Genomic DNA, 15,323 nt, shown 5'->3' with positions numbered 1-15,323 from the left:
GTACAACATAAGCGACGTGTTAGCATACCAGTAATGAGCTGTCCAAATCACCGCTAGCATTGATGTCCATGGGCACGTCGTGGTCTGACATGAGAAACGTATCCTTGTTTTGTTTCGAATATCCTATTCGAATTTTTATTACAAACTTTGGTCTCAAATTATAGTCATCCAATATTCACAAGGTCTTTAGTAACAAATTGGATTCCATGTTCTGAATATAATAGAGCTTTGGTTGTGTTCATTTTGGTAACCAAAAGATAGATTGAACTATTTTCCAAAAGATTGAGCTATTTCCTTCGTATTTAAGCGAGTGATTTCCCGTTAGGGAAACGTCATTTCCGCATTCTCGTTCGTGCCGATGGACATCACCAGTGCTTTCGGCGTTTACGGCAATCCAGTCCCGGTATGCGTCCCAGTCTCTTGTCTGCTGCCTTCTCTCACTCGCTTGTATATATCCCTCTTTTATGGTGTATCTTCTAGTTGGATCCGGAGGAAATGGCTTCGTTTGTTAACGAGTTTGTCGTTACCTATGTACGAGAGAATCCGGATGTTATGATCCAAACCGACTGCGCTTCACAAATGATGGAGAAAGTGTTTGTGACATCTGCTGTGTTCGAGCATTATGCCGTCGATGCGCGAAAACTTCAGACGGTGCAAACGGAAATGGAATTTGGGCTCGCATGGCTCCTTCGGAGCAGCTGCCATGACTTTATTCACGCAAACAAATTCACCAATGTTGCAAACGCAGCCATAACGGCCTTACTCAAGCGATTTGCACATTCGCCGGTGAAGGCACCTAATGGACTAGATCTTGTGGAACGACTTCGTTTTGCTTTTGTCGAGACGCGTTATTATGGAGATGCAGAGGACAAGTTTATACAGTACGTGCAACGTTGCTGGGTAAATTACAACCCAAAAAACATCAAGGCTCCATACGCGACGGTCGTGCAAAGCTCTGGTTTCGGCAAGAGTCGAATGCTCTATGAAGTAGCACGCAAGGCTCAAGTTGGCTGGAAGGAGTCGGACCAAAGCTTGGATCTTAAAGTTATCTATACGTGCATGCGAGATCGCGAGTCGCCAGGGTATCCGGCGGCAACACCATGCCTTCGGAAGTGGTTGCTTCCGACTAAAAGTACTGCGAAAATAATTGCTTCTCGTTTATTGTCGCTTTACCGCTATGCCGAACAGCATTGGGAAAACGTGCAAGATGAGTGGATTGACTTGTTTAAAGATGAGAAGGCCGATTACATGGTTGAACAGAAATTAAAGCAAGCTCAATCGTACGACGTCGGTACGAAGGCGCTCATTTCGTCAGATATTCAAAGGACTTTGGCTGGAAAAGTGATCTTGCTCGTGGTTGACGAAGCAAGGCATTTGCTGGATGATGAATGCACCAGTATAATGTATGATGGGATCGTAAACGACCTGAGTTTATTACGTCGAGCGCTTGTGCTCGTGAATAACCAAATCAACGCCGATGGGGGGATTTTTGGCGTGTTGATAGACACGAGTTTAAAGATAGCCGACTTTACTCCTTCTATAGCGCACGGTTTGTCTACTCGAAATAACAGCAAACCTTCAAAATTTTCTTTTCCACCGTATGTGTTGACGCACACGATGGACGCGCATTGGAAACTGTGTATCAAGACGTTTGCATCGAACTCGAAGACTTACTGTCCGATTGCGGAAGCCAAAGAGGGTGTGGATGACGACACGGAAGGTGAGAAGCTACAATACACTATCGCCGCCTACAAGGCGGCTGTACTCAGCTATGAAAAGAATGCATTCCTCACGTTGCTGCGCATGGGTCGTCCGTTGTGGTGGAGCACTTATATGAGTGAATCGTTCATGCCACCGATGGAAGACGTCGAGTATTTTGCGGCAAGTAAGCTTCTGCTGGGGTCAGCTGAAATGTTCGATAAGACGAGCATGTATGGTGTTGCGTCGATGTTCTGTCGATTAGGATTGCGTCCGCGCGTGACGTCAGCACTGGCGTCGCATGCCGTCGCCGATCTCATGGCAACCCTCGCTTATGTGACTTACGAGAACAATGGCTGTATTTGTAGCTACGCGTCGGATCCGGTTCTTGCTTCAGGAGCAATACGAGTATGGCATAGGCGTCGAAATGTACTGGAAAGCGACATTTTGCCACAACTTCGTAAATTGATTTTGGATGAAGTAGTGGACACTGGTGGACTTGACGTGATGGTTGCTCGCGTTTTGCTGCTTCTTGCCATGGACGAAAGTATTGTGGGTCACACAAATTATTGTTCCCATTGGTTTGGGAGTCAATTTGCAACGGTGTATGCTTTTCTCGAGGTGTTCCAAGTGTGTGAATTAAAAATGATCTATTCTGAGGATGTGGCGCATTTTGACGACGCGATGAATCTTGTAACGTTTAAGTCATGGTTAGCTCAATGGAAAGACTGGCGAATGGGATTTACTCACTTTGTACAGTTGCAATCCGAGCCTAGTGAAGACACTTTGTGGTATTTGCTCGGGCGTAGGGCTGCAGGCATTTGCCCACGAGACCAAGATGGAGCCAATTTAATCATTCCAATGTTTTGCTCAAAGTCTGATAACGCGTCGGGCATGGAGACTGACGAAACAAAAGTCGCATCAGATGGAAAGGTGGCTATGATTTTAATTTACGTGTCCGATCATTTTTCTATCGAAAGTGGATTTTGTTCTTTTGATGAAACAAAGGAGAGAAACGCTGCAAAAGAGACAAATGAGAAGACGACAGCGCCGTGCTTAACACAGGAAGAATTGCTTCGATTGGAATCGGTTCAGGAGGTCATTCGTATTAACATGAATTTGAGCGGAGAGGTGACTCCAAAGACCCCCGCGAAATTCATTCACTACGCATCGTTTGGTGATGAAAACGATGTATTTAGTTACGATTCAGAATCATCAGAAGAAAGTGTTGAAGAGGAAGCGACGACAATGGGGTTTACGTTTTGTTTGACTTCGCTGGATTGTACCACGTTTCCATTTCTACATGAAGAATTGGCTCAATGCTTGGCTAGTTTTCTCGGGTCTCGTTTTAATCGTATCGCATATGTCGACAATGATTTACGTCATCGCCCCAATCAAAATTTTCGTACTTGGGGAGACGTGATTCTTTTAAAAACGATGCCGGATAAGAAGCTTCGAGAGATTGCTTTAGATGGACTTGGACATGTTCCGGGACAGCATTAAGATACGAAAAGAATGGAGAAAGAATGAAAGAAAAAAAAAGATTCGCTGCTTTCAGTGAAATTTAACGAGTTTTGCAGTGCTCGAGTTCGAACATTTTGGTCACGATGATGAACTCAAGCATGCATAAGAAGCATTAAGGAGTGCTTTGGTAATGCATTTATAAACAGCGAGTTTGCATTTTCATACATGCTTCAGTATCCCCCAACCTATGCTTTGTTCTACTCACCAAGTCACTTATTTGTTTTTGCCGTCTCTGCTTTTGAGATCGCGGCACTTAAATACAATTCTAATCCGGCAGCACCGTTTTCTACGAGCGATTCTAACACCACTCTTTGCGAGTTTAACAGCCACTACCACCAACAATTCCCATACATGACGTTGCGGGGGCAATGGCCAATCCATTTAAGACGGTACTCACAATAAAGGAGACGGCAAGACAGCCAATTATCCACCACGTTGTGCATTTATCGTCCTTATAGCCAAACCGATGCAATCGCTGCAATTCGCGCTTTTGTTTTGGTAGAAACACGAGTGCGACCAGCGCCATCACTTGAATAATATATGACAACACCAACGCAAATGCCACTTGCATTCGATCAATATCGTCGTGGCTACTACCTACGACTTTCACATCAAATAGAAAGCCAATGGCATGCGACACTGTGTGCGTGAGAAGTTGAATACTCGACGCCATGGACACGACCATTCCCAGAAACGCGCCTTCGCCACCCACGGGAGCAATTTCAGCACTAATTGCCAATTGCAAAATCACAATTCCTGTTCGAATAAACCCTGTGAGCCCCGACACGACCGCGTAAACGTAACTATTCCGTGCACTTGGCTCTAGTGTCGCCATGATATAATACACCAATTGTGGCGTCATGGTGAGAATGATAAAGCACGAAAACACACACCAGCGCCAATCGCTATTTAAAAAGAAATACTTCCATAGAAACACGGTCATTAACGAAACTGCTTCCGTCATTAATTTCTTGACTGACGCAGCTTGAATATTCATGCCACACCACGTTTCAATGCGCTTGATTGGATACGTTAACGAAAATTCCGACATGAGAACAAATCCAATCAAAAAGAGCATGACACGAGACGTCGATTCTTTTCCAAGAGCACTTTGAAGACGAATCCAATGCCCTCGCAACGCCAATTGTCCTCGTTGGAAGCAATTCGCTGCAGTCATGTACGCTCGTTGCAATTCCAATGCCGACGTTAGCAACGTCGTGCCCGGAACGTGATGATTCGCACTCGGGTGGGCACTCGGTATCGCCGGAGGGTCGGGGTTTTCAATAAAACACAAACAAAGCGCAACGAGTGGAAAAAGACTGAAAAACACACAAAACAGCAAAATTTGCCGAAGGGTTATCATTGGTTGAATTCCACGATCTGTGAGGTTGCGATTCGAGTAATCGGCAACAAATTGACCAATCAGTTCGCCGATATAATGGCTGAGTAAAAGAGTACCCAACGCAATTCCTCGGACACTCCTCCGTTCTTTTCGTGTCTGCGCCAAGACGTACGTCTGCCCAATGCCAATGGCTACAATACATCCAAAATTCGCAAGCATGAGTAAAATAATATACAGTGCCATGAATTCTTCATATTGATGCAAAAGCTCTGCGGACGTGAGATCGTTAATAATTGCACGATACGTGACGTACTGATCCAAGAGCGCCATGACAAAACAAGCGACCATGGTGGTGATCCATCCAAGAATAATGTACGCTTTCCGTCGCGACGCGAGAATCGGGACGGCATCCGAGATAAAGCCCCATATGAAACTATACGACCACGGAAGGAGGATCAACACGGAGGCAGCAACGACTTGATACGACTGCATCTTGAGTTCCACTTGAAGCAATGGCAAGATGCCGTTTTTTAAACACGTCGTAAAGATGCCGGCAAATCCACTTGAAACGACCAATCCAATGTGTTCCAACGATACTAAATGGACTTCAAAACGTCGCGTTAGTGCAGGAAATGGCATTGAGATATCGTCGAAATGTACAATGTTTTGTTTCGAATACGTAGGGCTGTACATGCCAGAGTCGGCTCGATTCATGATGACAGTCGAGCCAATGCGTCCTCGTTCTTCTCGGCCGAGAATTGGGATTGACACCTGCACATTATCGATTCGAAGACTTTGATCAAAGCCACTGTGGTCAAATAGATGCTCTAATGTGCTTTGATTCGACAATGGAAGGCGGTGACTTGGATTAACATCACGACTGTCCTGGTCTGGGCGGAAACGCGCCTTGTCTTCGTCCGCGTGTCTTACGAAATGAAAGCGACCCATGCGCGAAAGCCGCGAAATCGCCTTTACGCTTGAGAAACCGACGGCTGTCCGTGGGTTTTGGTTTTGCGGCGCACGGACAAGCAACGCCAGCTCACGTGAAACAAAGAGTGCTCTTGTCGATGGGTCATGGTCTGGCTTTACATGGCGCCAAAAACCACGAGCTGACAGAGGGGTAGGTGACCGATGGAATTCGGTATTTGTGAAAATTTCACACAAGAACCACATGATTGGGTTTGATTTACAAAAGGGCGACTTATAAAAGGCTGTTCGATGCATCGTTTTTTGGACGAAAAATAAAAAAAAAAAGGTCTGAATCAGAAAAATGTAAGCAACACCTAGTGATTGTACTTGTGATTAGGGAACTTCTAGGAATGCTTTGACTTCTTGCAGAACCACGTGCGACGATAAATTGTGCGTCCATTACTTCGAGGGTGGACAGGGTAATGGCAGTGGGGTAGGAAATACACGAAAATAGACGTGACACCTCCTTTTGAACAGTTCTCAAATCACTTGTCGACACTTGAACTTTTATTAAATGCAATTCCGACAACAAACCGGAGGTCAATAAGTCTATTCTGGACGAGCGCCAGTACTCCTATCTATCGTACATCACCATATAAGTGCCATGGCCACTGCGAGTGTCATTTCATGTTGGACCTGCGGCAACAATGTGTTTTCCATTTATTGTATTACTTGTTAAGGCCATTCTAGACCAGTGGCTTGATTGAAAGCCTGTTGCCATGCTCACTAAGACCTTCCAGGAACCCTCCTTGGCTTTCTTGTTGGGTGAAAAAGAATGGTGGATTTTGCAACTGATTTTTCTTCATTGGTAGCAGAGAGAATCTGTTAACGGGACAAGAATGAGCTTGGTCATACCTGGTCAAGGAAAAAATGTAAGTGCGCTTACCGAATTCTTGCGGAACAGACGATTATTCGTACGTTCTCGGGTGCAAATATTCAAGAATCTATTAACAAATCGTTGCTAGATAGGCCTCCGTAGTTCCATGGTAAAGACACCTATTACGGCCGTAGCGAAGAAAAAATTAAGACCTTAAGATCACTAGGACGCCAACGTGATAGTGCTATGCACAGGATTGCATGTCGAAGAATCAAACTTTATTATTTTACTCGCATTATATCAGCTCTTCTAGACGTCGTGGTTTCGATATTATATCAAGCATATAGAAACGTAATGACCCATGTCATCAAACCGTGTTGCTCACGCTTGCTGGTAGCAAAACCTGATCCTGTCGCCTTCAAACCCTCTTAATAATTATGCTGTCGTAGCGTGATGGATTGATTGTCGAGGCATTCCGTCTCATCTGATGCAGTTGTTTAGAGCTCGTTACTACATACGTTGCTTTTGTTCGCAGCTGGAACCGTCTGTGAAGAGTCGACAAAATTATAGTTAACAGTGCAGCTTATTCAATCGCGGAAGGGCACCTTTTGGCATAGTACTACATCTATAGCTGAATATAAAGCTGTCTAGAGAGGTCTTGTTTATGATTAGGGCTCTAAAAGTGGACCATAGCAGGCTCGCTACGCAACATGTGCCGCCAATGTCGACGTCATGCTTTGCGTTGTCCATTACCGTTTTGTTAGCGAGCCTACAAGCTTTGTTCTGCCTATTAATAGGATTTATGCGGTGCAAGGAGATGCATCTTTCTAGTAGACCACACCGTATGATACTTCGAATGACCAGCTTTATCTTTATCAAGCGGCTTGCTAGCTTCGTGTCATTTCGAGACTGACTCGTTGCTCGTTGCAAGAACAAGAAGGGGTGTGACCAATTCCTCATCTACCGGGTGGCATTACAGCACACCTCGAAACGATGGATGTTATGTGCAAAGGTGTGAATGCAGTCCAGTGGGATCGTCCAGAGTCGCCAAGAGATTTGCAAGGATCTTCCAACGGGTTGTGTGAGCCCCAGGACTTTATGTGATACTTTTTTTCTTTCTTTAAAACAGAACGTTCGATTATTGGACTAGAATCGCACTGGATGCTGCATTCGTCCAAGGACCTCCTTACCTCCCGAAATTATCGTCTGGACGCGCTATGGCCGCAGTTGTTTGCTGCCTTCGAAGCAACGAATATTTCTCGTGGAATATAAATTCGACTAAGGTGGATGGATTCTTCACTACAAACGCTTTTACTTTCTTTCAAGCAATTCTTATCGGGGAGAGCGTCCTGATTGCGATATTTTTATAACGCATAGTCCGCAACGTGTGCTTCCCTTGACACCTCGGCAGCACAATCGAAACAAGAGGCACCCATTGCTTCCCAGCTTGGAAAATAAAGACAAGTCGTGCGACTAGGTGTGTCTGAATTTGTCGAACCATTTCTGGAACAGAACGTCCGATCGCCATGCGCTGGCTCAAAAGCGGCCACTCCTCGCCTTGCCCCATCCGTTCGTCCACATGTCGCTTGGCCAAGTCTCTAACAAGCCTAAGCTTCGATCTCAGTCGGTCTACAGCGGTTTCATCAAGGACCGTCACTTGAGTTTTCAGAGCTTAGCCCTCGCTTGATTTAAACCGATCTACTACATTCTACAAACAAGTAAAATTTTACTTGGAAAAGAGCTACGAGGATACGGGTCGCTACCGCGTCTGAAAAGAGTCCGCTCTTCCGAATGCGCCGACGGCTCGACGGCGTCATTGCCGAGGGATTATTCGATAGCATCTCGGCCGGGTCCGCTCCTGGCGTTGCGTCCCCTGTCATCGTCGACACGACTTTTGTGACGAATGGCAATACCACCACCACTACACCGTCGTCGAACGACCCGTCGCTCGGACTCTGGTTAAGCATTAGTATCCCTATCATTGTCATCGTCTGTTTATTCGGAGGGCTCTTTTTCTATTGCAAGCGACGAAAGGACCAAAACGTTGACTTTTCAATCGAATCAGGGTCCCCCGTCGTGCCACCAGGTGGTCGTCGCAAAGGGACGTCGTCCAATCGAATGGTCTTGACCGAGACGGACGAAGCTGCACTGGCTTCTTGGCGCATTGATGCCGAAGCCATTACGCCGATTCAACCGCTTGGAGCCGGGGCGTATGGCACCGTCTGGCTCGCCACGTACTTGGGTGAAACAGTCGTCGTGAAGAAGCTGTCGCCACCGTTACCGACGTCGCTTCCTCGAACGAAATCGTGGCGCAAGAGCCATCGACAGAGTCGACCCAGTTTTGGAACACCTGCAGGGTCTTCTTTCGACAAGTCGCGTACGAAAGCACGCCCTGGTGTTCGAAAAAATGCATTGCGTCGATTTATTGCGGAAATTCGATGTCTTGCGACCCTCAGTCATCCCAAGATTGTCTTGTTCTATGGCGTCGCGTGGTCAACGCCATTGAAACTCGAATCGAACGTTGCGACGAATGTCTTGGATTTTCAAATGGTGCTGGAATTTATGAGTGGAGGCGATCTACGACACTATCTCGCACACACACGAAGCGACGTTCGAGCACGTGCGTGGGGGGCTCGAAAACTTTCAATGGCGTTGGACATTGCTGAAGCCATTACGTACTTGCACGCACGACAGCCTTATCCGCTATTGCATCGAGATTTAAAGTCAAGTACCATCCTTCTTGACACGACCTTTACGGCCAAAGTCGGGGATTTTCGCATGAGTCGCTATGGGGTACCCCCGAGTTTGGAGAACAACGATGACGATGATGAAACGTCAAAGACTCTTGACGTTGCTTTCACGCAGTTTTTAACCAGTCGCTGGATTGCGCCCGAAGTCTTAGCAGGTGACGCACGGGACTCGACAGCCGTGGATATGTACTCGTTTGGTGTGATTTTGTCGGAATTAGACAGCCATCAACTCCCGTTCTCGGAAGTCACGCTCTCGAATGGACAACCATTGCCGGAAAGTGCCGTGGTCGAATTATTACGGACAGGAGCACTTCGACCGACTTTGTCCGATCGCTGTCCACGTGGTGTGGCGACGCTTATGATGGAGTGCATGACGCTCGAGCCGACGCTGCGACCGACGGCGAGAATGGCGGTGGAACGACTGCGGGTGTTGCTCGTTCGAGAGCGACGAGTGAGTGACATTGGCGACGACGTGAGCACGAGCGATCAGTGTTCGTTCATTGGCACGCAAGAAGATCTTGGAAGCTTTTATAGTAGCAGTGTAACGAGTTCGAGTCTCTCGAATGATCGCGGATTTCATTACGCTGTGCTTGAAGATAATAGACTTACGTAACTTATAAAAGACTATCGTTGTTGTTTTACGAGTCAAAAGACGGAGTTTGTCGCGTTGAATACAATAATTGTAATTTTATTGCAATACATTCAATACTTGCTGAATTAAAAAGGGTTTTGAAAAAAATAAGGTTCTGGATTCACAGGGAAAAACAAAGTGACCTCTTCTGTTCATGACGACGTCCGGAGTCACAAGAGAAAACGACTTCTGAGCACTGGAGATCAAGAGAACACTGGGATAAGACCGACCGCAGTGGCTCTTTAAAATGTTTCAAGTATTGTAAAATTTGGGCAATTGGAAGCCCGCTTAATTGTTATATTTGTCACAACATGCAAAATAGCTGCTTTTTTCGAATCAGATCAACGAAGCTGGCAACTTTATTGGCCAGAGCAATTTCTCCTTTTTCACAGCTGGGGAGAGCAACAAACATAGAAAAAGCAGAAAATACGTTCTTATGCTATGACAAGCAAAGTTTGCCAAGTGCCATGGCATATCGTAAGATTCTGAAAACAATCATTCTTGATTCTGGCAGTGCATGAGGTCAACTCGTAAACTTCATATCTTGGCGTAACACGGAAAATAGCCTAAGAAAAGGCTCCCATCTGTTACAAATCGCATGCTAACTACCAATCAAAACGAGCACTTTGGCAACATCTCCTTCATACTCAAGGATTCTACCGTAAAAAAGACGGAGTGAGGTTTTCAAACTGAACACTCGAGTTTTTTATATACACCCTCGTACGTGGGTACCCCCGACATGGGGCGGCGGAACCTGTTTAAAACTACCAAGAGCGATGAAAAGTCCCACGACGTTGTTGCCAACGATGCTAGCACGATTGAAAGCTCCACCACCACGAATTGCGCTCTTGAACCACCATATGCACGCAATACTTGCCAGTATTTGGAGACGACGGCCGATTTTACGACTTCCTTTGCCACAACGGCGCCTACGTGCGAAAGCACCCGACGAGACAAGAAAAATCTTCTTGATATTCCGATTATTAGTAGTCGAAGAAGTGCAATTAGTAGTATCTGTGCCCTCGTCGACTTTGACGGTGGACTCGTGAGTGCCGCGGCTGTACGGCATAATACACAAGGCATTTCGATCAATGCCAGCTGCTCCGAGCCCTCTTATGATGGAACGATCGAGAAAGGTTCGTTAAATTTCGTATCGTCGCGTCACGTGGGACTTTTGGCCTCCACGTTATTTGCTGGGATTTTAATCACCTGTCTTAAACGCGCATTGCTCCCGCTGTTAACAGCAGAACTCGTGCTGGCGTCATACCAGGTCGACGCTGCTAAAGTTCTAATGCTCTTACCGTGGTCGTACACGTTTATGTGGGGGTTCCTTTCGGATACGTTCCCGCTCTTAGGATCGCGACGAAAGTCGTATATTCTCGCAGGCTGGGTCGTGTCCCTCTTGGCGTGTTTTGCCATGGCGATTCTGAATTATACGCTCGAGTACCACGCGCTCTCGCGCAATGCCGCGACGGAAGAAGCTTTGCACGATCGCGTGGCTCTGATCGATGGGTACATTGGGTTACTCATGCTGGCGAGTTTTGGGTGTGTCTTGACAATAAATATTTCGCAAACGTACGTGGTGGCCCAAACCCGTCGGGAGCCACTGGCAATTCGTGGTCGAGCACTTGCGACGTTGCTTTTGACGCAATTTGTCGGGGAATTAATGGGACAAATGGTCTCGGACAAGGCCATTTTTAACATCACCGAGTTTGGACCCACGCCGCTTGTGTCGTTTCGAGAAACGGCTTTGTTTTTTATGTTTTTTTCGCTTGTCCCCCTTTTGGCACTTTTCTTTTTCTTTCACGAAGACCCTGACCCTCCACCTATTGACGATGGCGAATATGTTGGTATCGAATTCGAGAGGTTGGAGTTGGCCAAACCACCCCGTTTAAGTGGGTGGACGGAAAGTGTTTTAATCAATTGGGAACGAGTACGACAAGTTCTAGCGAAAAAATCGACAATCCGCGTACTTGTTTTTTTCATAATTTTTATTTTTTTATCGGAATTTACGCTCACGTACCCCCACGTGCAACTGGGAATTTGGTGTGATTTTACCGTTAAAGCGCAATCAACGAGCGACATTACGCTCGAAGTCGTGTATGTACTCGCAGCCGCGACTTGGAAATTCTGCGCGTTAAACTGGAACTGGCGCTCTTGCATTCTCGGGAGTCTCCTTGTCATCACGATTGTTCCTCAATTCGTGTACTTTGCGCTTGCGGCGTGGATCGACAGTCTGCGCAATCAAGAAGTCTTTTCATTAATCAAGTCGTTGCATGGGTATTTGCGCGCAAGTGTTGTGATTGTAGAAGTAGCCATTTGCGCAGAAATTGCACCCGTGGGTGGAGAAGGGGCAGTGGTCGGGATAATTGTATCCATGAGCAGCATCATGCGGCTCTTATCAACCACGTTTTCGAACGCCTTGGGCTATGCCTTTCAGACGCCCAGTTTGCGCAATACGGAGCAAGAAAGTTCGTTGGTGACGTTCGGGTTGATCATTTGTTATTGTGTGAAACTCATGAGCGCGTTGGCATTGCTATTTTTGCCAAAACAGAAGGAAGCACTTCAACGATTACACCGCACAAAAGCTTCAAGCAACCGCGATACGACGTGGTGGGTTCTGGGAGCCCTTGGAGTTGCCTTAGTAATTAGTGCTGTATTTAATATGCTGGCCGTCAGTCCGAGTACAGCGTGTCTGCGAATCGTTGGTGGCGGTGGGTGCAGCGATTAAAAGAGATGAAATTCACTAAAATGTAGCTATCTAGTTGCCGTCGAGACCAGTGTTTTTTATACTTTCAAGTTTTGTCGGCACATAACACACTTGTTTTTTACCTGTTTTAAACTAACAACACTCGCTTTGATCGTTTTGCTCGGTCTTACATTACGGCTTTTTCTCCAATGCCCACGTACAAGAATCAAAGAAACGATTCTAAGATAATATAAAACTTGTTAAACAAACAATTTATTTTTAATGTTTTAGACATTCCAGTGAAACAATTCCCCTCAATTTGTACGGTTTCTTAATTGATGAGGGTATGTAAACTTAAAAACAACACGGCGACATTCTCTTGTTCGTCAATGAAACCACAACTAGTCCGATATTTCTACCGAGGTGTGTCGAAAGCGACTTATTTGGGCGTAACCTACGACACATTCTTAAATACAATTCTTGTAGAGATGAAGTAATTCATCATGCCGAGCACGTGGCATCGAGTTAAGATACTGAGAAACTTTCTCGGACTGTACCCGTTTTTCCAACCAACGAAAAATCAATCCGACTAGTAATCGTTGACCCACGTACTTGTTAGTCTGATCCCCACTATGTATTAAACGCTCAATTTGAGGTACGAAAAAAAAAGCGACCGTATCTTCGTTAACTTCTTTATCTCGCCCGTCGAAAAAGTATTTGAGTCCACTCGGATCTTGATTGCTTATTTTTGCTTCTAAAAGCTTATCAATGTAGACCAAATACATCTTGAGTTTCTGAATCTCGTTTTTAAACACAACAACATCACGTCGATTTGCAGATGGCTTGGCCAAATACTCAATGTCCTTTTTAATATTTAGTGCGAGTGCCTCTGCTTCCAGATCCGTGATTTCGTAATTGCATGCGATGATACCACATACTTTAGCTCTTACATTCAGATATCGGGCAGTTATTTTCTTGCTGTTGTCCATTGCGACTTTATGCCGAGACTGGCTATGCAATGAAAAACTTTGAGGTTCTTTCGGAGGTTGCTTCTGCTGCGTCATGCCATGAGCCACGTTTGAATCGCTCGGGCCTCCATTCTGCTCTTTAATGGTGCTTCCCGGCTGCATCTTTAGAGCCTGTGCTTTTTCGCTTTTACGAGGCCGTTTCGACGATTTCATAAAGCTGAAAAAACTCTTCTTCTTCTTGTTCGAGGAAGACTTTTTTATCTTTGTAGTGTCCGGCATTGTATCTGTCCCTGGCCCATCCTGTCGAGTCTTTTCTAATTTCGTCGTAGGATCCAATACGACGTCGAACTCGCTTTGACTCAGTTCCGGACGCCCATTGAACTCGGCTTTTGGAGACATGTGAACCTTCTCGGCGGCAGGCATGAAAGAGGCAAGCCACTTGCAGAACCTTGTCCACAATTGCTTGATCGTGTCGAAAAGCCCTCTCGGTTCCGCCACGGACGTGCTCGTATTTTCCGTTCGTAGCGACTTTTTCCCGGTCGTCGTCTCGGCAAGTATCGCAAGCGCGCGACTTTGTGGTATCCGACGATCTACTGCGTTTAGCTCTGCATTGCTAACACACGCGAGCGCAATGTATGCAGACACCACCAATATTGGCATACAACAATGCATCGTGTTCCTAAAAGACTTTGGAATTGAAAAATGGTCCACAGACGCCAAAATTGACTTGCAAAGATGCAAGTTGTTTGCTTCGTTTATAACGCAATTATACGATTCTTTTCTCATGAAGAGTTTCCTATTAGGTTTCGTAAGGGGGCTCTCCCGGTCTTGTACTTAAGATGCTGATCCGACCAGCATTTGTCGCATTTCAATTTTATTGAATCTTTATCAAGCCACTAAATTTACTTGAATTTTTTTTTATCAGATCTGTTTAGCACATTACGAGCAGGAGAACCCTAGCATACTAGACAATGAGTGCTTAACAAGTTCTGGTCTTTTTTTTAGCCAGCCTTCGCTGTCTTAGGGTCGCAGTGCGTGATCCCCTTTGTCGCCTTATGTTAAAATAATTCTCCCATCGTTATGCGCGTAGCCTCCGCAGATTTAGCTATGACCTAATTCTGTGACGGCGGTTTTCACTTTGTCTTTTCATGAGTAAAAAAGTTCTTAAAATGTAAGCAAATCAATCTTGGAGCCAAAAAATATATTTCTCTAATATTTATTTATTATCAAACAGCTTAATTTTGTGACATTGTAGGGATAAACCTCGACTAAGCTACAATGTGATTAGAATGCAAGCGAACGTCCATTCTACTTAAGCGTGCAACAATGGATCAAACACTCAATCAAACTATGCATATTAGCCTACCTTTCGTACATGTGCACAGAAGCATTGCTTAAGTTGCACCTTTACCTTCAACAACACTTAGCTGCATCATCAATGTAACGGGGTGTATCGTTACATGAAATTAACACTAAAAGGTTGTTAATTAATATATTATCTAAAAGGTAGATAATATTTGGAGGATATTACTTTATATAGTAATGTCCTGAATTTCCCACATTTAACATGGACATGTTAGATGGTAGTGGGAATACGCATCACGTTTCCCCTGAAAGCTACTCCTTTCTAAGTGATATAGAAAGGAGTGCGGTTGAACGAATGAGTTCATCCGTAGGAAACGATGCAATCCTGGCATTACTGTCCAACTTAGACAGAGATGCCCTCCATTCAACCGTCGCCAAGTTCATACAACATGAACTTGACGAGATGAAGGAAAAAGTAGCCTTGCTGAATCAGCAAGGCTCTCAACAGGCGGAACTGTTGAGATTACAACAGGTACAGACCCCTGTACCTGGGATGACGCAAACGCGTCGTCCCGAAACTCTAAAGATTGACATCTCAAAATATAGGGGAGTCGAAGAAGACTCCCTTTT

General features: G+C 45.5%; 5 protein-coding genes across 5 annotated transcripts; 3 read left to right on the top strand and 2 right to left on the bottom strand.

Moving 5' to 3' along the window:
• Positions 1-358: 358 nt before the first annotated feature.
• CCR75_008611 (uncharacterized protein) lies at positions 359-3,201 on the top strand (the record flags this gene model as incomplete). The annotated part of the gene is made up of 3 exons (XM_067966661.1): positions 359-403; positions 481-651; positions 1,189-3,201. The coding sequence occupies 3 exons, from the start codon at positions 359-361 to the stop codon at positions 3,199-3,201; spliced, it is 2,229 nt and encodes a 742-aa protein (XP_067819015.1).
• Positions 3,202-3,541: 340 nt separating this feature from the next.
• On the bottom strand, positions 3,542-5,737 carry CCR75_008612 (uncharacterized protein; the record flags this gene model as incomplete). The annotated part of the gene is made up of 1 exon (XM_067966662.1): positions 3,542-5,737. One exon carries the CDS (start codon positions 5,735-5,737, stop codon positions 3,542-3,544), a length of 2,196 nt encoding a protein of 731 aa, XP_067819012.1.
• A 2,404-nt stretch (positions 5,738-8,141) lies between these two features.
• Positions 8,142-9,713, top strand: CCR75_008613 (uncharacterized protein; the record flags this gene model as incomplete). Its single annotated transcript, XM_067966663.1, has 2 exons — positions 8,142-9,153; positions 9,406-9,713. The coding sequence occupies 2 exons, from the start codon at positions 8,142-8,144 to the stop codon at positions 9,711-9,713; spliced, it is 1,320 nt and encodes a 439-aa protein (XP_067819013.1).
• A 757-nt stretch (positions 9,714-10,470) lies between these two features.
• On the top strand, positions 10,471-12,462 carry CCR75_008614 (uncharacterized protein; the record flags this gene model as incomplete). Its single annotated transcript, XM_067966664.1, has 1 exon — positions 10,471-12,462. The coding sequence occupies one exon, from the start codon at positions 10,471-10,473 to the stop codon at positions 12,460-12,462; it is 1,992 nt and encodes a 663-aa protein (XP_067819011.1).
• Positions 12,463-12,887: 425 nt separating this feature from the next.
• CCR75_008615 (uncharacterized protein) lies at positions 12,888-14,060 on the bottom strand (the record flags this gene model as incomplete). Its single annotated transcript, XM_067966665.1, has 1 exon — positions 12,888-14,060. The coding sequence occupies one exon, from the start codon at positions 14,058-14,060 to the stop codon at positions 12,888-12,890; it is 1,173 nt and encodes a 390-aa protein (XP_067818993.1).
• Between the last annotated feature and the right edge of the window lie 1,263 nt (positions 14,061-15,323).

This window comes from Bremia lactucae, linkage group LG6, assembly GCF_004359215.1.
Source record: "Bremia lactucae strain SF5 linkage group LG6, whole genome shotgun sequence".
NCBI lineage: Eukaryota > Oomycota > Peronosporomycetes > Peronosporales > Peronosporaceae > Bremia > Bremia lactucae.
Note: the sequence above shows the minus strand (reverse complement) of the source record. Positions and strands in the feature narration are given on the sequence as shown.